Genomic DNA, 27,529 nt, shown 5'->3' on the forward strand with positions numbered 1-27,529 from the left:
ATGCACTCACCTCCTAGAGAACAGCCTGCCATCATGCTCTGGAAACTGGTTGAAAATGTCAAGTATGAAGATATCTATGAGGTGAGTATATAATATGCATATGAGTAAGAGAGTATATGTATATTTAAATATACATCTAGCTGTATATAGGCACACTATACAATACATATATAGCTCTACTTCTACATATACGCAGATACAGAGACGCGCACACCAACACACACAAGTATAGAGACAGGAAACCAAGAGTAAATGCTTAAATGCTTATTTATTTGCATATTTGTATTCAGCATGCCAAGTCCTAAACTTTTTTTTTTCTTTCGTGGAAAAGCTGTTTGATGCGATTTAAAACATCAAAGAAATGATCTGGGGGTTGGAATGAGGCAACTTAAAGGCAAGAGTTGATTGTTTAGACCTCGAATTAAATATAATTCGATTAAATACGGACAAATGTCGAGAAAAAAAAAATGAAATTAGAAGAGAAACACAATCTGGTATTCGGGGACGGGAAGCGTTTCTTTCTTTTCTTTATTTTTTTCCGATCCCGGTAAATTTTATTTTTTTTTTCTTTTCCTTGTTTTTACACTCGGATACATTTTTACGACCTTTTCTACATGTGCACCAACAGCTAAGGTGTACATGCATACATACAGCCGCACTAGTGAAGCGGCACACACATTCTTGCACGGACGTGTGTGCACGTACCCGAACCGGTACGCTCGCAGTCAGCTCCGTATCGTCCGCAGGCATGAAAAGTTGTCTGCTTTTTCGGACCTCCTCGGTATTTTCGAGGTCAAAAAGCAGACTTGGGGTGGGAGGTGGGGGAGGAATCACAACACAAACACTGCGAAAACGTTTCTCAATTTTGCACCGTTTCCTGACCGGGATCTTTCCCCAAACGACTCCGCGAATGCATTTGGTGTAAGTTTAGCAGTGTGATGGCTTTGCTCCGAAAAGGAAAAGATGTGGAAGGAAAGGCGCCTGCTTTGCCGCTTTGTGCATTATTTTTGAATGTTTATTATTGTTACTATTATTGAGGGCAGTTGAGGGAAGGGGATTCTCGCGGCTGTGGCTGTGGCGGGGGGATTTTTAAAAGGGCCAAATCCGGAGCTGGGGCGCCTCGGGGCTCACCCGCCGGCTGCCCCCGGGAAGCGCCGTCGGGACCGCACTTACAGCGGAAAAGTCCCGAGCAACAACAGCACACACACATCCCAAAAAGAGAGGAAAAAAAAAAAAAAAAGAGAGAGAGAGAAAGAGAGAAAAAAAAAGAAAGAGGCAGAGGGGGTGGGGGGTTTGCAGCCGGCTAAAGGATGGGATGGAGGGGAGCCGGGAGGGGAGCCGCAGTCCGCTCGGGAAAAATGTCTCCGCTCTCAAAAGCTCCCGTCAGGCTAATTATCAACTGGCAAAACCCAGCCTGAGCTACGGAGGCACAGCCCGGCGTCTGTAAGCATCCCCCCGGCGATCACCAGCCCGCAGAGCCCTCTCTGCTTCTCTCTCCCCGTCCCCAGGCACAGCCCGACCATTGTCTGTGCCCGCAGCAGCAGGCGACAAAACATCTCCCTGTCCTGCGAGGTCGGGGAATGTCGGGGATTTTCCCCCCCTCGCTGTTTTTGGAAGGGATTTTTAAGCCTGCTCCGGCCGCCGGGCGTTTTGCAGCCACGCGTTTCTGCATTGCCGTGGGAGAGAGGCGAAGTTGGGGAGCACTTGGATGGACTAGGGCTGCAGGAGGGATGCACCCCAACTTGAGGGAGCGCTCCGGGTCTTTCTGTAACATGCAGCCTTGGAAAAAAAAAAAAAAAAAAAAAAAAAAAAAAAAAAAAAAAGCTTTTGCTTGTTCGGAAAGGAGCTGAAGCCTTTTAGGCTTCTCTTTTTTTTTAAAAAAAAAAAAAAAAAAAAAAACTTTTCCTTTACGAATTATAATTAACAGCACGATGGCAGGGGCATCTTAGACACTTAAACTGGATCTGTTCTTAAAACAAAAGTGTGTGCGTGTGTGTCTCTGTGTGTATGTGCGTGTGTGTGCGGGGGGGGTGGGGGGGTGCTGCTCTGGGAAGTGTGAGTCTATTTAGGAAGGAACGTAAGTTGAACTTTAACAGAAATGGCAGACAGTCCAGTTGAACGGGTTCCTGCAACATCAAAAAGGTTTTATATCGCCTCTGGCTTTGCCTCGAAACTATAAATTTACTATGCTTTAAAATTCACTGCATACATTTTACATTTGGGTGAAAATCGGGGTATATATGTACATATATATATGGTGGGAAGAACAGGATTCAGAATTAAATGGAACCCAATTTAACCCAGATTTAGCATTTATTTGGCTATTGAGAACAAATACGATCTGGTAACATGCACCAGAATGGCTTAATCTCCGCTCTAAATAAGCATATTATAGTCACTGCACATTTCTTCTTCTTTTTCTTAAAAAAAAGAAAGAATTAAAAATGTCTCTTTTTCCCTCAAAAAAAAAAAAAAAAAAAAAGTACAAGAACAAAAGCACCAAAGGCAATCAATTCATCGTATTAGGAATGTATAATTAAATGTAAAAGAAAAAAAAAAAAAAAAAAGGAAATGTGTTTTTCTTCTTCTTCGCCTCTAGCATTGCTTCATCTCACTTCCTTACTCCAGCTCAGCAGACTCTACTTTCCGCGTCTTCCTCCGCTCGAGTTAATTGAAGTTATGCCTCTTCCTTGCTAAACTTTTTCCCCCCTCTCCCTCTCCCCAAACTCTGCCTCTGCCAGCCCCCCTCGTCTGATTACATCTAGTAATTCTCCACTGAATGAACGTCATTTACAATAGTAGGGGAGCTCTCGAGCTGGCTGCCAGCTTCACGCTCCATTTGGTCCTGCATTCTCCCTTTAAAGTAGTCGTGTAATATTAATAGTCATGAATATCAATTATTATGAGGCGGTGTAGAGAAGGGAGGAAGGGGTAGCGGAGCAGTCTGAGCCTAGCCTTGGGTTGAAGAGGATTGTATTTGGGAGCTCAAAGGGAGAAAAAAAAAAAAAAAAAAAGAAAAAAAAAAAAAAAGGAAAAAAAAAAAGAGAGAGGGAGGGGTAAATCATATATGTAGATAGAGGTTTCCAGGCTCGGTTTTGGGGGCATTGGTCTTTTTTTTTCTTTTTTTTTTTTTTTTTTTTTTGATGGATAGACTTCGAAATATCTCAAGCTGTTCTCCTGTGTCCAACACGTCCCTTTGCAGATCTCCTTGATATTTTTCCCTCCAATTATTAGTATTATCACCACTATTTTATTTTTAGCTATTACAAGACTTTTTTTATTTCCAGATGTTAGTCCACACCTATTCCGCCATGGTGAGTTTGGATCCATGTTGTACTAGAATTGCATGTTCTCTCTCTCTCTTGATCTGTTGTCTCTCTCTCTCCCTCTCTCTCTCTTTTTAAACGCCTTTGGCTTGGTAATTTAGCACAATAATTGGAGGAGGCTTGCAGCTGCTTCTCCCTTTTTGCATTGTGTGTTCTCGATTTGAGCTAGGGGAGTTTGGGGGGGAGAGTAGGGAAGAAAAAAAAAACTTTTTTTTTTTTTTTTTTAACCATGTGTGCCATTGCTTGTGGGGGTTTGAGCTACACTTTGCGGAATAGATATTTTTCTTGTTTACTTTAGCCTCGCAGCTTCAGCACGATGGAGTTGGACAAAACTCCTCTCCCACCTTTTCTCTGAAGCCTCCACACACTTTCCCCCCCCCCCCCCCCAAGCCCCCCCATACCCCAAAGACTTTTCATTACAATTACCCTCCACCCCCACCCCTTTCTCCGGAATATAATATCGAAAAGAGACAAAAGACACTGCAAGTTGCTGCAGAAATCATAGCGGCTGGATTTGTTCAATACCGATGTTTCATTTTTATTTGGTTTGATGTTTTTTTTTATTATTTTTTTTGGGGGGTGGACTCTTCATACAAAGAGCCCCCGACATATTTTATTATTACTATTATTATTATTATTATTATTATTATTATTATTTTAAGTCCTTTATCGGACGACTGCTTTACTCGGACTCCTCCGAGAAGTACAACTTTCCTTTTGGTCTTTTCCACGTGAAGATGGGTTGGTGACTTTGAGTTGCAGCACAGGGAATAAACAGAAGTTTGTGAACTTTAGGCAGGACAAGGGGTGGGTTGTTAGGAGGGATGCTTTTGGGGGGATATTTTTATTTTTATTTTTAAATCTCTGGTTTTATTTTGTGGGCTGATGGAAGGAGAATCATGTTACTAGACTCAAGTCACACATCATATACGTATATGGAATCCCAGTCCTACATTTTTAATTATGACATTTAGCATTTCAGCTGTCTCCCCCCCCCCCCCCCCCCCCACTTCGCCCTTCCCGATAGTTATTGGGAATAGTATTGGGAATGGGCACGGACTGGGGACGAAGTGCTGGGACATTTCTCATCTGTGGCGGGGGAGGGGGACACGACTGAACGCTGGTTCACAATTGTTCTTTTTTCTTTTTCTTTTTTTTTTTTTTTTATTTTTATTTTGGGGTGGGTGACTTGCTGCTGGGTTTGTATTCATTTTATTTATACTAGGGGAAAAAAAAAAAAAAAGTCCTCTTTTTTTTTTTGTTGTTGTTTTTCTTCAATTCCGCTTGTAGGACCGGCATGATGGAGTGCCCAGCCACAGTTCCAGGCTGTCCCAGCTGGGATCCGTCTCCCAGGGACCCTACTCCAGCGCTCCTCCGCTGTCTCACACCCCGTCCTCGGATTTCCAGCCGCCTTATTTCCCACCCCCCTACCAGCCTCTTCCTTACCACCAAAGCCAGGACCCTTACTCCCATGTCAATGACCCCTACTCCCTAAACCCCTTGCATCAACCCCAGCAGCACCCCTGGGGACAGAGGCAGAGGCAAGAGGTGGGATCAGAAACCGGGTCACTGCTGCCACAGCCTCGGGCCGCCCTGCCCCAGCTCTCGGGACTGGACCCCAGGCGGGACTACCACTCAGTACGGAGGCCAGATGTCCTTCTGCATTCAGCTCACCATGGCCTTGACTCCGGCATGGGGGACAGCCTTTCTCTGCATGGCATCGGACACCCAGGGATGGAGGAGGTCCAGGTAAGGCACCGCGCTTCTTTCTCCTGGGCAATGCAGACGCCTTCTAGCCTGGAGCCCTGCCCAGGCTAGAAACGATCAGCGAGGGTTTGCAGCAGTTTCTGTGTGGGTTACTATCCTTTGGAAACACTGGAATTATAATTGTGATGTTTCCCCTCTTTTTTTTTATTTATTTATTTTTTTCCATCGCTGTCACGCACAGGCTCTGCTTTGTAAACTCTCCTCTACATGGAAAACCAGCAGAGTGAGTGGGAAAGGCAGACATGCTGCTCTAAATATTCCACGTGTTTCAAAAGCTGGCAGAGTTTAAGCCTGTTTTTTCAAATCCCAGTTACTTCACGTGCAATCTCAGCTCTACCCCTCCACCCCCCAAACTAACTTCCTGAACTCCAGGGATTTTGATGAAATTGTCAAATTACTTTTTATTTTTTTTTCATCCGTGAGGGAGGGAAAATATAAACAAAACCCAAACCAAAAGCAGCAACTGGCCATCAGGAAGAATCCTGCTCCCCCTTTTAAGGACAGCTGTTAGGGTAGCACTAATTTTAAATTGTTTTATTCGCTGCTATGGAAAACAAAGGAGTTTCACCGGGCTCAAAGCACAATGTTTCCCAGCCTTCCCCCATCCCACGCGAAACTCATCATCACGTGTTATTTCCTAAAAACAGAAAGGCCCTTAACAGCTTCGGTGCTGGGGCGGTTTGCACCTTGCTGGAGCAGGGCATGGCCAACCGGTGGGGGACCCGAGATGGAGGCTGGAGCCTCCGGGGGCCAGGTCCTGTATCCAGCTTTAGAAGTCGGAATTTGGGATTTCTTCTCCATTCCTTTTTTTTTTTTTTTTTTTTTTTCCCTCCTACATTTCTATATGATACATATAATGAGTATATATATATATTCAAACTTGGAATAAACACAGATACGGGTGACTGGATGAGACATAGACTTCAAAGTTATGGAAGGAGAAGGCTGAGAAGGAAACAAAAAATAGTTGTGGAAAAGGATCCTTCTGAACATCATGGGAATCCGTGGCAGAGGAGCAGGGGGGCTGTATTACATCGGCTCAAGAATTGTCTTGAGCTTCACGGGGAAATCACGGAGATTTGCTAGGGATCAGGACAGGGAAGAGTGCTGTAGGTACAGGGAGGTTTTCTTCCTGGATTTCCTGCTGCCTCTGAGCTCCTTGCCCCTTTGGTCCCTTTTTCCTGCGGGTTCCCAAGCTGGTCGGGCAGACCTGGGGGCAGACCCCGAGCCCCACGGGCCGTGGGCGCAGCTCTCATCCCGCATTCCTGGTTCAAACTCCCTTGCAGTTCAAGGCGAGTTTTACCTCTGTGAATGCAGAAAGGGGCTCTCTGTGGTTCTATCTTTCTGCAATAGACGTTAGCTAGCATTTGTGCTTTGATATTTACACCCTCCACAAAGAAAAGCCGGTAATTGTTGGCTCTAGTGCTCTTGTGAGAGAGAGAGGAGAGGGAGGGAAGGGAGAGGGAAGGGAGAAGGAAGGGGAGGGAAAAAGGGAGAAAGAAGGGAAAAGAGAAGGGAGAGAGTAAGGGAGGGAAGAAAACGAAGGAGAGAGGACGGAGAGAAAAAGAGAAATGAAGGAAGAAGGGGAGAAAAGGAAGAAGAAGAAGGCAATGATGAAGAGAGAGAGATAAAGTCATAGGAAAAAGAAATAGGAAAGAGAGAGAAAAAAGAGAGAAGGATAAAAGGAGAGAAGGAGAGAAGGAGAGAAAGAAAGCCCCTAAACCTCTGATCAGCTCATATAAAGCAGTTCTCCCCTTTTGCAGCAGCCCCCCCGTGCCTCCCCCCGGCGGCTCGGAGCGCAGCGCTGTGCCGGGCGCTGCCGCAGCGAGGCCACCCGCGACCTGCTCCAGCGGTGTGGGAATAAGGTTAGGGATAGGGATGGGCAGAGGAAGCTGTGGACCAGCAGGTCTGTGGTTCTTGTCTGTGGTTCTGAGGCCACGGGGAAGCAAACAGGCCCCTTATTTGCAAAAGTTTGGTCGCAGACTAAGGGAGGAGGAGAGGAGAGAGAGGGTATCCCAAGGAGAAACACGTGAATGGAGAAGTGTCCAACTGCAAGTTAGCAGAGGCAGGAGGGAAAACAGCCCAGTCCTCTCTCCTCTCGTTCAGCATTTTCTATTCTTGTCCCTCCATTAGTGACAGATGAAGCTGGGCAACTTTCCACCGTGAATTTTAGGATGGATTTACCTGAGTTGTAAGGATTCGGCTCAGACCGTGAGAAGTCCCATTTCAGCAACATATATTTACCATCTACAAACACTAAATAGAATTTTCAGGAAGGGTCACGACTCTTTTTTTTTTTTTTTTTTTTTTCCTAAGTGGTTCAAAAAGTTGAACCGGTATCTAGGCAGACAGTTAAATAAAGAAGGGTATCTTTGCTTTAGCATATTCATCTCCGATTAAATAGATGCCTCGAGAATGGGTTGGGCTGTCAAGAGAGAAAGAGAGTGCGTGACAGCAAGAAACAGTGGTTATTATATAAACACCAAATCCAGGCCATGTGTAAGCCATTGTCCAGGGGTAGAATTAAGTGACTGTAACACGATAGCGCTCTGTTATTGTAAACAGGACGTATTGTATTGCTATTGCTGCCCCTTTGGAAAGGAATTTTCAATCTGCGATTTACAGCCATCACACAGGGAACAGGGAAGCCAGGACCTAATAATTGAAAATAAATTTGCATTATCTAATAGGGACACTGAAAAACATCATTGTAAACCCAGATTTATTTTTTTTTTTCCCACAATCTAGACAAAAGTAGGGTTCTACTGGAAAGAGATACGACAAAAATATATGCAGGGAAAAACACAAAGTCTTTAAAAGAAAAAAAAAATCACTGCCCAGGTTCTCCTCTCAGTTATTTCCCTAGGTGTTGAATAAGGTGTATACATATATGCACATATATTTATGGTATATAGGAAGCTCGGTGCTATCAGATTATTGGCGGAGCGGAGGGAGGGCAATCTTCCTCTCTTGATTTTGTGAGTTGGAAACTCATCACCTTTCCCCTCCCTGCACACACACCTCCACTCCTCCGCCCGCTCAAGGCCGGCCCCGCGCCTGTGTACTAGCAGGAGACACGGAAAGTTAAGTTGCACCAAAACACCCGAGTCTCTTATAAAGTAACCCCTGGTATCACTTTTAACTAAAGAAGTCTAGTAATTAAAAGTCTGAGTTGTTTTTCCACGTTTCCGCATGCAGTCCTAATTAAATCTTTACGATCCTCTCTGTGACTATTAACTGCCAGCATGCTGAGCGAATATCCTGTACAAAAACCCAGCAGGAGGGCGTAATTAGATAGAAAATCAGACAGGAGTCTTCTCATTAACTACAACAACTAACCCACGTTGCTGATGGAGTGAGCGGAGTGCACGCACACACATAAAGCGTGTGCACAACCATATACTCCAGAGATAAGGTGAGATAAGGGGAAAAAAAATGAAAAGGAAAGATGGCGCTTCATATTTACCTTCAGTTCTGTGCCATCGAGTTGCAACACGATGGGCTCCAGCAGGCTGCAGGATTTGCTCATCATCCCTCTTTGGTAGCTGCTCAGGGAAAGGAGTGAAGACTTTGTAATTTTATTTTGTGCCCTTTAGGTATGTAGCCTATTGATTATGAGAGAGACACACAGACATGCACAAGCACACAGCATAAGGAACCACTGTGTGTGTGCGCATTTGGTTGTATATGTAAGGAAAAAAGAGAGGAAAGATCTCCGTCACTTTTTGGGGAGATGTAATTTTCTCCCAAATCATATTCCATCTTGAATGTCTGCCGAGCAGAGAAAGAGTCAGAGATAAACGTTGGATCCGGATAAGCTCAGCCTCTCGGAGTAGCAAAGATAAAGTTAAAATAATAGAGAATAAAATCATTGTTTTGCTGTAAAGAGGTTTTCCTTATCAGGGAAAAAAGTGAGAACTCCCAAATATGAAATAACCTGAAAGAAAAAAAAAAAAAAAGCCAAATAACAAATAGAATGTATATGTATATATTAATAAAACCAAGAAACACACAAGTCCTTCGTTCACCTGGAACCCAGAATTTATCCTAAAACGGAACCTGGAGCAATTCTGCAATTAATTGTTCTTACGACACTGCTTTTTGAGAGGTAATTTTACTGTACTGACCGCAGATTGAGCGGTAATTTGTGTTTGTTTGTTTTCGTATATCGCACCTTCGCGCTGAGAAATGAAACCCAACATTTGCTCTGTCCTCTTTTGCCCGTCTTTGTTCTCTTCTCTGTTAGAGAAGTTAATACCATAATAACAGGTGTGCTTCGAAAGGAACTGAAAACAGTAATAATAGAAAAGTGTTTGAAAGGGAGAGCGGGACACTATTTCTAGACAATCAATGTAATAGTTTATACTTTTGATAATGTATAGTTCCGCTCCCTCCTCCCGCCCCACAAATTTAGGACATGTAAGCAACCCCGGGAGCTGTAAATCTCTTTCTGCTTGCACCCTATACGACGTGGGCGTTGCGCTGCTCTCCGAATTGCTCAGGCTTTAATTAAAAGTCCATAATGTAAACTATTATATATAAAAAGTAAATGGCCCTTGAATTATTAAGATGTAGCAGGGTAAACAAACAAACAAAAACAAAACAAAAAAATAAACGGAGGGGGGGAGGGGAGGACAGGGGAGGGAGAATTTAAGTTGTCCTTAATCGTGTTCATTTATGTCATGCGATAGATCTTGCAGATGCTACCAAATTGCCAGATTTTCAAAGGAAGAAATATAAAGCTTTATCGAATGCAAAGAAGTCAATGTGATATCCATGTTTTATAAGATAACAAAAACAGTATTGCACCCCATATGCTTCACACCTCTTTTTTATTAGAAGACTATATAATTTGTAAGAATTTCATTTCCTTGTCGATTTGGGGGAATAATAATAACAATAATAATAATAAAAATCCCTCCTCCCCTAGTGAATTAATATAAATGGAAATAACAGAAACTCCAGTTTGGAATGACATGATTTATGTACGCGATTCTTTAATATCCAGTCAATTTGAATAGTGATGTTTTTATATCCACAGTCAGTTGAAGATGCCAATAACAGCGGTATGAACTTATTGGACCAGTCTGTCATTAAAAAAGGTATGGATTATTCCAACAAGCTAGACAAACTTTTACTGTGTAGCAATATCTCCATGATATATTTTTACTTTGGGGCAATTAATTTATCTGGGAAGCAGGCATACATGGCAGCAAGATGAATAGCTGTTTAGATCTGTAGATAGAGTGAAGGGAAAAGGAGAGACGTGTGAAAGGAAAGTTGATTTTTCCCTCCAATCGGATTAATTACATTACCTCTCTCAAATAGGGCACCCCGTGCTCCAACGCAGTTTGTACACCCCCCACCCCACCCCCCCGAAAGTCCTCGTTGGGGATCGCTTGAATTTAACGGGGGGAAGGGGAGGGGTGTTGAATCCCTTTTGGGTTTAAATGCACCTCCCAGGCGAATCATACGTGAAGGAGAGAGAAAGAAATGCCTGTGGAAAGGCAGCCCTGACTTCCTTTCCCCCTTCCTCCAAAAGCCCCCCCCCTTCCCCCTGCCTATTTTTTAAATCTTTCTACATATGCACACATGATTTAGTGTAACTGCAGAATCACCCCATACTGTTAAAGGGAATGTGATATTAACAAATGTTTGCAGTCTCTTGTACAGCTGTAAGCAAAATAATTAACTAATTAAACTAATTAAATGTAATTACAATAACTCATTTTGGGCGTATTGCAGCTGCTTAATTTTTTTACATTTCTCTGACAGTCACTCGAAGATGCTTGGCGATTAGTGTTGTGTTATGCTGATAGACATTAAACAGATCACACACTGCAAATGTAGGGAAAGCTATCTTTAATTATCTAAGGAGTTTCTATTTCTAGATTCAATTTTAAGTACCAGAGATGAGGCTTAGAAATGCTGTCCCTTATGCTTGCTATCAACAGCACTTATCTCCAGGACCTTATTATTTGTCAAATGTGCAGAAAAGCTACAAATATTTTAGTGCAGATGATCTTCTAGAATGTAAAGCAAAATAATAGTGAAAGTGTTTATTTAAATGTGTTCAAGACAGCATGAGGTCCTTCCGTGTATTTATTGTTTTTTATTTCAGTCCTCATGTATAGTCCCTGTCTTTCACAGAATCGAGTTGTAGTTATTTGAGGGAGGACAGATGAGAACCTGAAGATCATTTGGCAGCATCATTTATAACCACCGGTTGAAAAGTGGAAGGTGTTTCTGAGAAAGACAGAAAATTACTTACCTTAAAAAAAAAAAAATCATCATTTGTATGCGATTAGTAGGTTTGGTGCTCAGGATCTGTAACCTGACGGCTTCTGGTTGCATTTTCCCCCTTCCCCCCCCCCCCCCCCCCCGCTCTCTCCTCCCCTCTCCTCTCCTTTCCTCTTCTCCCTTCCCCGCCCCGCACGCTACCTCACACACGATGTTTCCTCTTGGGCGTATTTGATTAATTGGTGCTTGATTTGTGGTCGGGAGGCTTCTTTTTAACGCCGGGCTGCGCTCGTACTTTTGTTCCGCAGCCTGGTACCCGCAAAACCCCCTTCTGCGTGAGCACCCAGCCCGGAGTGGGTTTTCCCCACTCTGGCTGGGGCTCCCCTTCGTCCGAGGACAGCAGAAGCATGTAATGTGCGTGCTGAGTGGTGGAGTTAGCCACTGAATAGCTTAAAATCCGAATGTTATTAAGGATATGGGTTAGGTGTAGATGGAGATGTGTTGAGTGTGCATGGGCAGAGCAGTGGCCCCGTTTCGAGCAGCTGCCGCACGGTCCCATATAGGTGGCCCTGCGTGGGTGTATTTGCAGCTATAAGGGTGAGACGCTCTGAATTTCATCCACGTTACGTATGCAGTTTAGAAATCTGATTGCTAAAACCACCGAGATTCGTCTGCAGCTGTTTTGAAGTCACCAGAGCAGCGTTTGCTGCCTCAGAGGCAATGCCGAGCTCTAAGAAACTTTCCAGCAGAAGGGAAAATTGAGAGCTCAGTTTCCCTTTGCATAGCGAGTTCCCTGGGTGTGGAGGAGGAGAAGTGGGCAATAAGTGGCAGGGAACATTTGTAGCAGACGACATTTATTCAGGGCGAAAAAAAGGGACACAGAGAGGGTTCAGCCTGAATTTTGCTTTGTTCCCCGCACTTCGCAGCTGTGAAGATGTTCTTTGAAGTAATAATAAGTTATTTAAACTCTGTAGGTCATTATTGCAGGCAGATGACACATAGATAATGTTTTATTTTTGTGCTGCAGAGCACTCCTCTGGATGCATATTTACTAGATGAGGATTGGAGGGGGTCTGTTTCACAAAAACCTGGTTTGGTGACTAAAATGCTTTAATTAAACTGTAGTGAAAAGAATATGATGCAGACTTGAAGTATAAGCTTAATTAAATTATCCAGACTGTAAAGGCCTACTTCTTTATGGTCTTTGAGACCTGCAGATGGAATTATCTATCTGTCTATGCAAAGGGATTGCCAAAATATTAAGGAAATTTTATAAGGATTCATACACAGCTATTGATTTATCTCACGTATCGATCCCACACAATAGATTACATATACACAGTCTCTTGTTATGTTTGCTATCTCAGCTTACTTGACATTTCTGAAGTAATTTAGTTAAGAGGAAATGAGTTGTTCCCAGTAGAGAGAGCAAACGAGTGGAGTGAAGGTAGCCAGCGTGATAAATGGCTCTTTCATTTGGAGATCTCCAGAGCTCGTTTAAGGCTAATTTTCTGTATTAGCCCCCTTTGAGCTATTAATGCAATAGGCAGGGACCGTGGCCCCTCATCTCTTAGCTGCCCCATTAGAGCGAGCATTAAGCTACCAAGCCTGAACTCTACTGTGGTGGTGGTGGTAGCGGTGAAATAATGAAAGGTGCTTTTTAAACTCTCCTAATCTAAACTGGCAGAGGGTGGTTAATACGATTTGAAGGGGGCTGGTCAATGAACAATCAATAAACTAATAATGAGAAGGATGCGGTACATTAACAGTCTAAAAATCCAACAAGACATTAAAAAATCATCGTTAACTCCTAGTTCCATTAAGATTTGGGTGGTGGAAGTAAGAGGGAGGGAGCCAGATAAATCATCAAGATGATGATAATCATCAAGAGCATTAATACCAGATTTAACTCAGCTGTAAGAACTTACCGGCTACACGTTTTGAGGCCTTTTCCTCCATTTCTGCTGCAGTGAGGGGAAGGTTTTCGGTGTGTTAGGGATAAAAGACAGGGTCCCCTTGTCAACTGCCCATCTGAGATTTGCTTGGCACAGTCTATGGTGAAATAAGTTGTCGTCTTTCAAAACCTTGCGTGGCCCGAGTCCAAAGTTATTTTTTTGTGACTCTGGGGCACAGTCTGTGACCTTAAAATTATCCTGATGTATTTATTTACTTTCGGCTATTTCTGAAGTGTCCAAACACTTCCATCTGATTTAGCACGAAAGACCACTTTAACCTAACACCTTTTCCATTGTCTCTTTGCTGACACGCTCTATTATTGATATTGTTTTAAAGAAACATATGAAAGGAGACGAAAAATAAAGTACTTAGTCGTAGAGCATAAGCTTCCTCCCCACCCCCTTCTTGAGGTATCCAGCAATAAATGATTAACTGGAAACCACTCCGGACACAGCTTTTCAGGTGGTAGATCTGGGAATCAAACGTTACTTCAGAGATTTTGCTTCGCTGCCACTCTCTTTGTGCCTTTTTCTGGACTACCCATTGAGCCTTATGATCCCTTTTAATTTAATGCAAAACAATTTCGGGGGAATACATTTCACTTTGAAACGTACTCCTGGCTTTCAGGGAAAGGGACAGAGGAGGGGGGCGAGGGGAAGAGAAGGAGAAGAGAGGGACAGGAGGGAAGGGAACAAGAATACACACACTTTCTGTATTTGCACATTAAGTCTACAACAAGAATAGGGTATTTAGTAGCAATGGGTAAGGCATTGTCCCTGGATTTGCTAGGTTTGGCTACAAAGCCAGACCAATAACAACAAAGCCTTGATGCTATGATGGACAAGCTTCCTTCACACCCAATAAGTAGATAAAAAGGTTTGAGGGTGGTCTGATAACTCTTTAGTAATAACTTTGTCCGTTAAGTTTAATAAGAAATATTTGTCGCGATTGATTGCTTGACGGATCGACTATCCTGTTATTTGCCACGGATATTGAGACGGTACCCATAGCTTAGAGCTTCCTTTTTTTTTTTTTTTTTTTTTTTTTCAGTTGCTTTCAGGACAAAATTCTACTTATTTGTTTATTTTTAGAGATGGTGAATGCCCTTTTAATGCCGCTTACACACTTGTGAGTGTGCATTTGTGCGCGTTTTCACGCGTTTGTGAAGAGCAACCCGGAAGAGAGCCACCACCACCAGAAAAAAATGGGAAAAAAAAAAAAGGAAGAAAAAAAAAAGGAAAAAAACAACCTCAAGACTTAATGTATGCACAGAAAATTGTAAACATGTAAAGAACTGAAAGCTTCACGCTGAGTTTCGCCATGCTCCATTTCCTCACCATTTCCTGCTGTCGTTTTAAAGCGATCTCACTCATCTAGAGATCCCGTTTGCAGGAACAGTATGCTTATAATTACTAACAAATCAAGCGGCTACTGTTGCTCTCCCGGTTTATTGATAAGCTGAAGAGAAATGGAAGGGGGAGAAATGACAAAGAGGCTAGAAGTAACCACAGGAAGAGAAAGAGGAAGAAAGGGAGGGAGAAATAGAAAGAAGGGAAGGAAGGGAGAGAAACTGACACGAGGAAGAGAGAAAGAAGGGAGAGATTTGGAAAGGGGAAATTGGGTGAAAGTGGTCGTGGTCACGATCCAAACGCGTTTAGAAGTGAAAGAAAATCTAACAGTTTATTCTGGGGACAATGGGAACTAAATCACTGGGAATAAATTTAAAGCAGAGGTGGTGGAGACACTATATATATATATATATATATATATGTATACATATATATATAGGCGTGTGTTCTTCCATGCTATGTCAGCAGTTCCTAAGCAGCTGGGAAAGCTGGCATCGACTAAAAATATACTGTCCATTTCGGTTTACACCAGGCTGCATGCACACAGGGATTTGACACTTGCAGCTGCGCGCACGGACGTGTGTAGCTGTTCACCCACTAAAACCTCCACATTATATTATCTCTGGTAATGCCTGGGCTATATCTGAAAAGCTATAGCCATGATAAACATATAGATATGATATAGATACAGATAATTCATTCCGTGGCAAACACTTTTTTAGGCAGCATTAGGTAATTTACAGAAGATATCGAGTGTAGATAGAATACATCTCTCTGAAGCTATGAAATCGCAATAGATATGCTTACACCGCCTGGTAAGCCTCTAAAACGGGTTGAGAGTTATTAAGACTCCCAACTGCTTGGCATGTTCATGTGGTTCTTTTCGGGGAGGCAATGCCAGGAACAATAGCTGAGGAGCGCTCAGCATAGCAGGGAAGGCAGCCAGACTGCTTACCAAAAGCAATTTGCATGGGAAAAAAAAAATGAGCACGTGAAAATCTATATTTCAAAGGTTAACTAATGTAATAAGTGCTCCGAAAGGCCACAGAGAGTGGAGTGAGGTCTGTTTAAGCCTTGCCCGGGTACTTCTCTCTTTAGTGAGTTTAGACTAAGATCAGATGTTCGTGGAATTGCTGCCTCTTGTTTAATTTCTCAGTTCACTGGACAGTGACCTGATAAACTGGCCACTAAATATAGCCACAGCAGAGGTGTGCTCAATCCACTGAGCCTGTGTGTTTGTCCGAAGGGAAGGGGAAGAAAGAAAAAGAAAAAAAAAAAAAAAGACAGTGATGGAAATCTCTCTGGTGTGGCATTCCTTTAATTTATCTGTTTTTTACTTTTTCTTGGTGGTGCTCTAACATGAAGCTCCAGAGCATGGTGTAGGAAATAAGTGATATATCTATATGTGATGAGGGGAGGAGAGAGACGTTACAGCACAACATCTGCCAGCACTACATCTGATACCCCGGAGGAGTCTCTTCCTATAGAATCAATGGCAGAAATCCTATTAATAGCAAGGAAAGCAGGAGCGGGCCTCTAACTCTTTTATAACTGTTTCTGTTCCGATCTCAAACTATTTGAAACCGCCTTTATGAGCTGCATAATGTGCCTAACTAAAAATAATAGAGAAATAGGAATCCATTTCACTTTCCGATTCCCTGAAGTAAAGCCACTCAAAATAATTTGTTTATACTGGAGACTATATACAAGGCATATGAAGCAATACGTATATCTAAAATCGACATGCCTTTTGGTTTTTAGCTGTTATAGAGCTTTTATTGTGGGGGTCTGGTCTGGCGGTAGGAAATGATCTGTAATAAAAACAGTGAAACACGGTTGTGTCTATTCCATACACTGAGGTTATAAAATTGGCAATTGCCCAGTAGTTAGCACTTGGTAATATATTAGGATACCCGATCTTATTGTTTAGCAGCTCCAGACGACTTAAATATCCCCTCAACCCTAATGGGTTGATTCTCCAGATATGTTGCAAATAAACAGGGTTTTTATGACTTAACTGACATGTATTATAACTACCTAAATAGCTGGCATATGTGCAGAATAGACCCCTATTATTTGCCGAATTGGTTTTACAATTGATTGAGTGGGAAATGGGAGACAGCGAGGCACTATCTGCTCTGCGAGGGTGTGTAATCAATTAGGCTGCTCCTCCGGAACATGCCCGCCGCTCGGCCACGACACCACCAACAGCAAACCCACAAGTGCGGAGCACACTTTCGAGAAGGAAAACGCGTGTTGCCGTGATTCCGAGAGGAAGCAGCAGTAGCAGCTGTCAACTCTTATTAACTCCTGCATAAAACATACCTTAAGTACGGTTTGTTATCAATTACTTGCAGAAATGAAACAACTGGGAAAATGCAGCGAGGCTCCCTATAAATTAAAGTGATTGGTTGATTGATTAGAGCACCTGCTGTAAATCATAACAGTTACACACAATTATGAGAGAGCCATTTAAGTTCATTTGTAAACAAAATTCGTGGCACGGGGGAATTGCTCTCGGTTTTGGTTAAGCTTTTTTTTTTTTTTTTTTTTTTTTTTTTTTTTTCTCTCTCCTCTCTTCCCCTCCTTGTTTATTTCGGAGTATGTCTGGTTGCTATTACAGGAATTTGTTCGTTATAATCCCCTCGGTTACTCTTAAAACAACCTTTTAGTTTATCAGAGAAAAGGAATACTTTGTCTGATTGTGAACAGAATAAAATGGTTTTTATTTCGTTTTGGTTCGCCCTTTTGTTTTGATTTTTTTTTTTCATAACTTTCTTTAAATATGTGCTACAGTAAATAGATAATCTCTATTTAGGGACTGGAGACTTCCCACTACTTTAAGAACAACACAATATGATTAAGTTGGTGAACGCCACGTTAGACCAGATATTTTTTCTGCTGTTTATTTATTTATTTTTTTTTTCTGAAGGAAAAGGCTTATTTTATTTCATAAACCAGACTTAATAAAAACACAAAGCAATAACAGAGCTGTTTTCTGGTTGCTGTATCCTCCAGCCTCGATACTTATTTAAGACAGCAATTCCCTTAGTGTAGCGAATTTATTCCCGGCTCAGCTTAACAGTAATGGGAAGCATTAGGAAAGAAGCACATTTTCCTTTAAAAAATATATTTATTTTATTTTTTATTCCTGCAAAGTGTCCGGTGCTGTCTGTTGTAGAAAAACACTGGGGGGAGGGGGAAGGGGGGGGGGATTGTACAGGCCAGGCCAGGCCTCAAAGTTGCCCAACACTTACCATGTGTATTTTATTTCCCTGTGATTAAACCCTGCACAGAGGCTATACTGAACCACCTTTCTCTCCATCTATTATTAATTTTTATACCCTTAAAAATTGGGGGTGAAGCACCATTTAGGCTGTTGTAGGTGCTAGAGCTTAAAAATTCCCTTTCATTTTACTCTGCTGGGCATGGCAGAAAGACTGTGCTTATCCCGTACTCCTTCGCGACATGATGGTTTCTCCCCTCCCTCCTTTTTCTTTCTCCAGTTCCGGTTCCTCCAAAATCTGTTACTTCTTTGATGATGAATAAAGATGGCTTCCTGGGTGGAATTTCAGTCAATACCGGAGAGGTGTTTTGCTCTGTACCTGGCCGCTTGTCTTTGCTTAGTTCAACTTCAAAATATAAAGTAACAGTGGGAGAAGTTCAAAGACGCCTTTCTCCTCCCGAGTGTCTGAACGCATCCCTCCTAGGAGGAGTTCTTAGAAGGTAAGAGACTGGGACGCATTTGTGAACAAGCCCGCGTGCGGGCATCCTTGCATGCACCAGAAATGTTTGATCAATAGTAAAGTTGATTGCAAATGTACATTGGTTTTATTGTCGCAGCATATGTGTGCTACTTTGAGAATGAGGAGAAAATATGTTATATTCAGACACTGAGATGAATGTTACATTAGGATAATGTAACATTAGGATAATATTCAGACACTGAGATGAGGCTACAGAAAGTTTGGGCCATGTATAGATGTTATCAGAGCTTCCCAAAATGAAGTGAGGCAAGATAAGTTTTCACTCTTGTACACGCACACGCTTTCTATATATCCTCCTTGTCTTTACTTTTCTTTTAGCAAATGCACAAGATAAAATGCCTCACTGGGCATGGGGAAATTAGATGTTGCAGGATGAGCCTGTTATATTTCAGTGATAAGCTGATTTCTGAGATAAATCTGTGTGGCATTCTCTATATGGTAATAACGATACGGTAATTAAACGGTGTCACACGTGACATTACTGAAAGCAGTAGGAGATTAAGAGGCAACCTGTAAAGTAGGTGAGTACCCGACTCAAGAAAAGCCATTAACAGATAGTTTGGAAAGTCAGTAACTTAGTGCTTCATCTAGAGAAAGTTGGTAGTGGAGTCTCTCAGAGTCAGTCCCGAGGCCTATGCTGCTGAGTATTTGTGCAATCCACCCACTGATGTCCTGGGGGATTTTGCTGAAGGCCTCCAGTTTATATTGTTGGTACTCGTTAAGCAAGAGGCAGAGGACCTATGGGTCTCCATCACTTCAGGGCTGTTCATTTAGTTATCAGTAACAAGAACTTGAGTTCTGAAGTCACCAGCTGAACTATCAGGGAGAGAGAAAGGCCTTTATCTTCCTAAGAGGGCTGTGAATTGTCAGTATGATTTGTCTGGGAGAAAGGTGAACTAAGGATATAGACCAGTCAGAGCAGGGAAGAGGTCGTGGGGTGGTGTAAGGTACTCTCAAGTCAATGGCAGGTGGAGAAAAAATAACAGGAGGTATACGGCAGACTGGAAAATAAAGGGTGACTTCTATCAGTAACAGACGCATATGAATTAACCCAGAAAAAGAATCAGAATACGTTTAAAAGTTGCTAGTGTTAGAGAAAGAACAAATCTTCCCAACTTCTGTAGTAGCTATTGGGCAACTTTGACTCTCAGGTGCTTTAAAATGAAGTTTTTTGTGAATTTTTTTCCTGCAAACAATTCTGTGATGACATCTTTAGCTCCATCTCCGTGTCTGGACGGGGGGGGGGGGGGGGGGGAGGGAGCGGAGCGGAACATGTCCTGCTACACGCAGCCGCCCTAAAATACACGTGAGAATTAGGAGCTCCTAAAATAGCTGCCATTCCACGTGAATGTCTGTAATCAATGTTCAGCTGCGATCCTTGCCAGCAAGAGAGGCAAAGTTTTCCTTACAGACGCTAACCTGCCTGCTCCTCCTGTCCAGCCGCAAATGGAGCAGGGAGGACATCTGAAAGATATACTGTAGAAAATATAATTATCAAGGTAAAGAAACATCATTATTGAGCTTCAGTGGATTTCTGGAGGTGGCCCAAGACATAATCATTGGCTGCTGCTGACTTCAGTTCCTATCTTGAATCAGAATTTTAGACAAGCTTTTGGTTCAGAGCAGATGAAATATAGGAAGCCGTTCCCTTGCAATTCTGCCGTCTCTCCCTATTTACTTTGATATCAAATAGTGGGAAGCCAGTCTGGCTTCTCTGTCGTTTCTGGCTTCCTTTCCGTAAATGTCACTGCCAATTCTTCAGCAAGTAAGAAGTAATAAACACGTGAGATGGACCCTGATCTCAGTGTCAAAGCCCTTACTGATTTCACAGGTAGCAAGATTTCATCCCCGGAGGTTTACGTTATCTATAGGTGTTTGAACAATAGCTCTGTATTTGCCACCTATAGCTCACTTGTCATTTTAGTGTCCTTATCAGTAACCTCCAACAAATATTCACATCTTCCTTCAGGCCGCACAATCCCTCTGTATAACGCACTGCCTTCAGATGAGCGCTGCCTTTCCGCACACACTCACACATGCACGAAATGGTTCCTGAAGTTTCATACTTTTTTTTTCCTTCTACTCTATTCATCCACAGTCACACACATTATCCCTTCGAGCCTTTGTAATTATTTATTTTATTTTATTTTGTTCTCATTCTTCTTTCTATTCTGGTTCTTTCCTAAAATAAATAAGGATTTAATTCTCTATCTTTCTGTCCATCTCCACGCTCCATCCTACGAGTTAGTGTCTTACAGTAGGAACCCATTTGCTCTCTAGATCAAAACCTTACACAGTAATTATTGTTATCTGGCGTTATTTCATTTCCCTGGATAAAACGGGGAGAAAAGTGGGCTCATCCCCATTCCCACCCCTGGGAGAGATAAAGCAGATCTCAGCAAACTGGAGCAGAAACCAACACACCCAAAGTGCTTAACACCGAGTGAAAACTCTCCCAGGCTCCACTGACTGCACAGATTAAATGTTTCTTCCAGGAACACTGCGGGGTTAATCACGATGTTAATTTCTTTGTAATTCTAGAGCCAAATCGAAAAACGGGGGGAGATCTTTGCGAGAAAGGCTAGAAAAAATCGGTTTGAATTTACCAGCCGGCAGGCGTAAGGCTGCAAATGTCACTTTACTCACCTCCCTGGTGGAAGGTAAGCGAGGGTCGCAGCTCCCTTCACACCCCTGCCTGCTCTCAGCTCGTGTCTGACATTTTGCGAACCAAAAAAAACTTTCGGGATCAGGTGGGAAAGCCTTGCAAAGGTGAAATGCAGGGCGGGGGGAGCACTAACGCTGGTTAAGGATCCCTGTCCCCAAAAATGAGATTACTGGCCTGAGGGTCATTGACTGATCTTGGTGGCAAGTATGAAGGTGTGTGCATCTGGTACGTGTGTATTTATGTTTGTGTGTGTATATATATATATAATGCGTGTGCATGCTTATGCAGGGCAGTCCCATTCGTCATTGCTAGTAATTACTAGGATGTGCTCTCCAGCTCCATGTCTGCTCCATCCTTTTACTAATTTGGCCCTCCCGAGTTTATTTATGGCAGATGCCCCCTACAGGACGCCCATAGAGGAAAAAAAAAAAAAAAAAAAAAAAAAAAACTACCGAAAGAAATCTGGGGAAAGAAATCAGCAATTGAGGAGTCACAGAGCGCAGTTTTCCTTAAGGTGGCTGGAGCAAAACAAAGACGAGAGAGGGAAGCGGGAGGGACTGAAGCTTCACTTCGTTTCTAGTCAAATGATGTCATTTTGGTGTTCAGCGTGTTTTCTTTGATTTATTGTTGCTGTAGCGAAGAGCCATTTTTAGAGCTTCTAATATGTTTAGGATACGTGTGTGTTTATGCTGAGAGAAGTTGGACCTTCTCCAAAAAACATAACCAGAATAGTATGGATGCAATTATGAATTATATGTATCTACATTATACATACACACCGAGAGGCGTATAAATAATCCACTTATCTCTTCTGCATATAAGCATGCATAAACATTTGCGCTAGATATTAACTTTTCAACTCTTTTGATTGAGTTATGGCAGTGATAAGCCCTTACCGCATGCAGAGCTGAAGGCAGGCTCGCAGCCGGGGGGGGGCTGACAGCAACGAGCTCCTCCTGGTACCTCATATGGCTTCTGCTAAGTGTGCAAAGCACAGAGCAGGGTTCCGATATAGAGTCGGGGGCGCTCGCTATAGGGGACTCTCAGCATTCCGGGTGCGGTGAGCTGCCCCTATAACGCCGGGGTTGCTATCCATAGGCGTCAATGCGGGCTCAGCATCCCACTCTTCGCAAAACCAGAGCATCCCCAGAGCTGTGAGACATGAAAAAAAAAAAACTGTCAAGTGCATAGGAAGGCAGACCTCGCTCTGCTTTCCCTGAAGTCCTTACAACCTGAGAGCTCCCTCTCTGTGGAAGGGGCAGCACCTGCTGGAGGTGAAGGCTATGTTGTGCCACCAGCCAGCCTCGGGCATTGTAGTCATCCCACTGCAGAGAGCAGGAGGGCTCCGGCAGGGTGCTCCCGATTTCATTACGGGGGTCGCTGATTAGCGAGAAGCCTTGGAAAGCGGGGGTGAAGTCGAAAAGCAAATCCGTATCGTTGAAAATCCGGATCGTTGAAAATAACGCGGTCCTGGAGTTGTTAGATATATCTGTTTGGCGTGTTGAAAATCTTCCCCCTGCTCCCTCAGGCCGTGCTTTAAAGGGTTTAATGCTTTATTCTAGAGGGGTTGAGCTATAATCTGGTGGAATCCCTCTAGAGTCTGAGGTTTTAATGATTATTATTATTTTATTTTAAAATTTTCCCCTCTTCTTTCCCCCCTTTCTTCAGCTACTGTCTTCTTCTTGTGGCATAAAGTACATCAGTAGGAGTTTGATGACATGAACCTCTGGAGGCAAGAAATCTGAAACCAGGCAGGCAGGGGAAGTGACAATTGCAATTAGAGTTAGAATAATTATTTTTCACAGAAAAGGTTGCCATTAGTTGCTGTCTTTCCATTGGGCAGAGAGGAGTTCCTGTTGCACAAGGGTCAGTTAAGATAGCAGGCTGCATTTCCTCCGATGGAAATTATCACTTATCTCCCACATTTTACTGATGTGGCAATAATTGTGATAATGATGTAAGTGCTCTGTGTGCATAAGTGTGTTTATCACGTCCTATACTGAAATGACAGTAATATGAACAAGTCCACATCTGTAAAATTTTGGACAGTGTTTCTTCTGGTGTATTGAAACAGGAATGGTTTCTCTGCTCTAGGGGAAATTTGTGTCTTGCTGTCTTTTGGGACTTGACTAGCTTCCCTTTGCTGTTTTTTTTTTTTTTTTTTTTTTTTTTTGGTCCAGTTCAAGTGAAAAGGGAGTGAGTGTGTATGTGTGTGGGTGTGTGTACTTTCCCAAAATTCTGCACAAGATGAGTTGCATGTGCATATGCCATCACAACTACATTGGAGCAAAGACAAATCTCATCAACTGTAAATCTGTCCCATAAACTTCCTTCTTCCCCCAAAAGAGGGCTTGGGGAGGGAAAAGCCTGTCCCTAAGGTGCAGGGGTTATTGTTGGATTTGTTAAAACCAAAAGAGCTGCTCTCTCCCAGGGGGAGCAGTGGGCAGCAGCAAACTGCTGCACGATGCTTTGGCAGGTCGGACCCAGCCCAGGGTGGGGCCGGGAATATTAATGCCCCTCTCATTCCATCCAGGTGAGGCCGTTCATTTAGCCCGGGATTTTGGGTACATCTGCGAAACGGAGTTCCCAGCCAAGGCTGTTTCTGAATACCTGAACAGACAGCACACGGACCCCAGCGACCTCCACTCCAGGAAAAACATGCTGCTTGCTACAAAGTGAGTGTGAAGTTGACCACCCTCTTCTGCCCTCCCCTGGAAACCCTCCCTCATCTCCTAAAACCCTATGTCTGAGCTCGTTTTAAAGGCAGATGGAGCTTCCAGTCCCCAAAAGACAGCGGCCCCGGGGGGGAGGAAGGAATATTGCCCTGTGGGCAGGGTAGACCCTATTGTCTGTGTGTTCCTCTGCAGTGGGAAACGCGTTGAATTTACAGATGATGTGGGTGACTGACCCCTAGCTACCATGCACCATTTCCAAAAATTGTTATAACAAGAGGACTAAAAATTTATTTTACTTCTACATATGTCTCTGTCCCTCTTGCTGCTCATGCACACCTGTCTGTCTGTAAACATATTATCCATACAGTCACCATCTTATCCATACAGTTTAATTAAAAAAGTCACCATGTACTGCTAATTGCCCTCGCTTTTCTCCCCCCAACCCATTTCTCTCCCTCGGGATTTTATTGGTGGCTTTGTTGTATGGGATGGTTTACACCCAGCTGAACCTCCTGGGCCTGAAACTGGGTGATTCAGAGTTTGCTTGGGTCTGTGGCAGTGGGTGCTGTGTGCCTCTGCACGTTTCTGTCTCTGGGAGAAAGAAAGGAAAAGAAAAAAGGAGAAAAAAAATCACCCCAAATGTGATCTCATTTATTTCATGCTCTGGGACGTGGCTTGCCTCCAATGACAGTGTAATTTAAAGAAATATATGGAGGGTTGAAAAATCATTTGCTCAAATTTGTCCAGATGTTTTTTAGACGTGATTGGAATTTGATTGCCCTTTTCCGCAGGGTCAGAAGATATTAATGTCCCAGAACTTTAATTGCTCACAGACCCAGCTTTGCTCTTTGAAGATGTAAAATGTTGGACTCATTACTGTTTGTTCTCCAAATTCAAAGTTTCCTCTCTTGCACTTTCTTAATGGATAATACACATAGAGGTAGACCTTTATCTTTCTCCACCCTCTGAAACCTTTAACCCACTGGGAATTTCATAGAATTTCAGAGGATGAGAGATTAATGCTTTTTTTTTTTTTTTAATTATTATTATTTTCCCTTTCTTTTATTTTTTATTCCATACTTCATTTTTTCCTAGGCATCTATTCAAAGAAACTATTCCTTTGGGAACCCCCTCACCCCCAGGGTTCTTACATTGCCCTGGCACCTGTTGACTTGTAGGCCTTCCGGACTAGGGCACTGTGAAAGAAAGGGGGGGGGAAATCATTTAAAAAAATAAAATAAATTTAAAGGTGTGGAAAAACAATCAAGAGCCAGATTTGAACTCTGTGATGCTTTGATTGGGGTGCATCACTCTAGAATAAAATAGCAAGTGTTAGCTTTGCTAAGCCAGGTTGAACTTTCTCAACAAGGCTGCCCAGCTCAAGCAGTCTCGAAGGAAGTTCATTTTAGTCCACTTCTTGTCCCTGTGCCACTCATCAACCCGTGGCTGTACTTTTATCCAGGAACAGCACTGATGGGAGTTGCTCTGGGCCGTGGTCCGGATGGCAGCTGGCAACACCATGGCACATTCAGCCTGGTTATTTCTGGAGGCAGCAAGCAGAGTTGGGTTTTCACAGTGTTCCAGAGGCATCCTTGTAGTTTCAGGAGAGATTCCTATCTCCAGACCTCCTGTTGTTCTGGAATTGCAGAAACCTCTTTCCTGTAGAGCATCATCCTATGCAGGGAACTGTTGGCTCACCATGGATGACCCCCAAAACACTACTAGGGAAAAAGAAACATAGAATCACAGATTCTATGGAAATCCTAAAAGAAGGTGGCAAAAATATTCCATCCTGTGGACTGGGATCAGCTTGGGCTTGAACTTGCTCCTTTCTTCAAACTTCGTTGTCTCAGAGAACAGTGTCAAGTGTGGGATGAGTATAACCATCATTTTTCTCTCTCTTTCTCTCCTTTCCTCTCATTCTTTCACCTTTCTCTCTTTCATGCAGGCAACTTTGTAAAGAATTTACAGATCTCTTGGCCCAAGACAGGACACCCATTGGAAACAGCCGGCCCACCCCTATTTTGGAACCAGGCATTCAGAGCTGCTTGACTCACTTCAGCCTCATCACTCACGGCTTTGGGGCCCCTGCTATCTGCGCCGCCCTCACGGCCCTTCAAAACTACCTGACTGAAGCTCTCAAAGGCATGGACAAGATGTTCTTGAACAACAACACTGCTAACAGGCACACATCTGGCGAAGGACCAGGTAGTAAAACTGGAGACAAGGAAGAGAAACACAGAAAATGAGAGGAAAAAAAAATAAAGAAAGAAAGGAAAAGAAAATAATAAAAAGTTAAATAAAAGGAGAAAAAAGAGAGAGAGAGATAATCTTTTAAAATAAAACCGTCTTAATTTTAGCTTTAAAAGTATTGGATTGGGCTTTGGAAGAATTCTATTAGGTAGGACAAAATAATAATAATAATAAAAAATAATAATAATAAAAGAAAGACAATAATTTAAGATCAGAGGAGCACAATGGCGCAAGACCAGTGGTTCAGAGTCTCTTGCCAGGAACATGTGAAGACAACCACCAGGATTTTTTTTCCCACTTCTGTTCTTTCACATTTTTTAAATAATGATTTGGGGAGGGGAGGGGGGAATATAATAATAATTAATAATAATAATAATAAAAGAAAGAAATGAATAACTTATTGGAAGAAATCGGAGAAACATTTTTGGTGTCAGTGCTTTGATTTCTTGAGCTGCACGGTCTGTCTTACTATTATTTTCACTTATTTTATTTTATATTATTTTTTTGGAATGATGTCCTGTCTCCACCCCAGATAAAACCGTTTTCAAGAGCGTTCCTTTCTGAGCAACCCCATCACCTTGTTCCCCACCTTTCCCATCTCATCTCATCCCTTGTTTCTGTCTAGACTAGGAAAGAAGGGCAGGCAAGTGCCCAGGCTACCCCAGACCCTGCACGAAGACATGAGCCTTCGTTCATGGCAGTGTCTTCACTTAATGACATAATATGGGATGCTTCAAGTCATGGTAGTTCAATTAAATTAGTTAATTCAAATTTTTAAGAACTTTATCTTTTTTTTCCTGGTCTAGACAGACTATGTTTAGGTTACCAACGTTTACAGGTGTGTATGTGCGCATGTGTGCGTATGTGTGTGCATATACTTATGCACACACATAACCTGATAGGGGCGTGCGTGTATACTGTATATGTTCATATATATATGTATATATATGGATGTATACATATATATATATTTAATATGTGTGTATTGCCTCACATATCCATGCATGTAAACATACCTTTGTAATTTAGTACTTGCCTTCAATGGTAAAATGCCTTGTCTATAATGGGTTGCAAAATTTGAAAGTAAGGTCTGGTACAATGTCAGTGCTGTCTAATATCTTAATTTTCTGAGATTTCCTCTTTTCCTCTAGAGAGTTTTATATTCCTAACTATGCCAATGTTTCAGTCCTTAATTTCCTTGAGTAGTGTGTGCGAGAGATATTTTCCCCCCATTTTTAAAGAACTGTTAAGAACAACAACAAAAAAAATGAGTGATATGAGTATGTAATTCTTTCTCAGGAGTATGCACTATTTTATTTTCTTCTGTTTCCTAAAGCTTTGCCCGCTTGGCTTATGAGCTTCTTCAAAGAGGACTAGAGATCCCTACACAATATATCAGGTACAGAGAAAAAAAATCCACAATTCTGATATTCTGATACTTTTTTTTTTTTCTTTTTTTCAAATCAAAGCCAGTTGTTTCAGAATTCTGTAGGTGCACTTCTTTAAAGAAGCTCAAAGGGAATAATTTGAA

General features: G+C 42.5%; 1 protein-coding gene across 1 annotated transcript; it reads left to right on the top strand.

Moving 5' to 3' along the window:
• TFAP2B (transcription factor AP-2 beta) lies at window positions 1-25,994 on the top strand (the record flags this gene model as incomplete). Its single annotated transcript, XM_084285414.1, has 7 exons — window positions 1-81; window positions 4,617-5,075; window positions 10,135-10,195; window positions 18,145-18,364; window positions 20,947-21,065; window positions 23,604-23,745; window positions 25,694-25,994. 7 exons carry the CDS (start codon window positions 1-3, stop codon window positions 25,992-25,994), a joined length of 1,383 nt encoding a protein of 460 aa, XP_084141540.1.
• Window positions 25,995-27,529: the final 1,535 nt, after the last annotated feature.

The sequence above is a fragment of the Netta rufina genome, assembly GCF_964035555.1.
Source record: "Netta rufina genome assembly, chromosome: 3".
Classification (NCBI taxonomy): domain Eukaryota; kingdom Metazoa; phylum Chordata; class Aves; order Anseriformes; family Anatidae; genus Netta; species Netta rufina.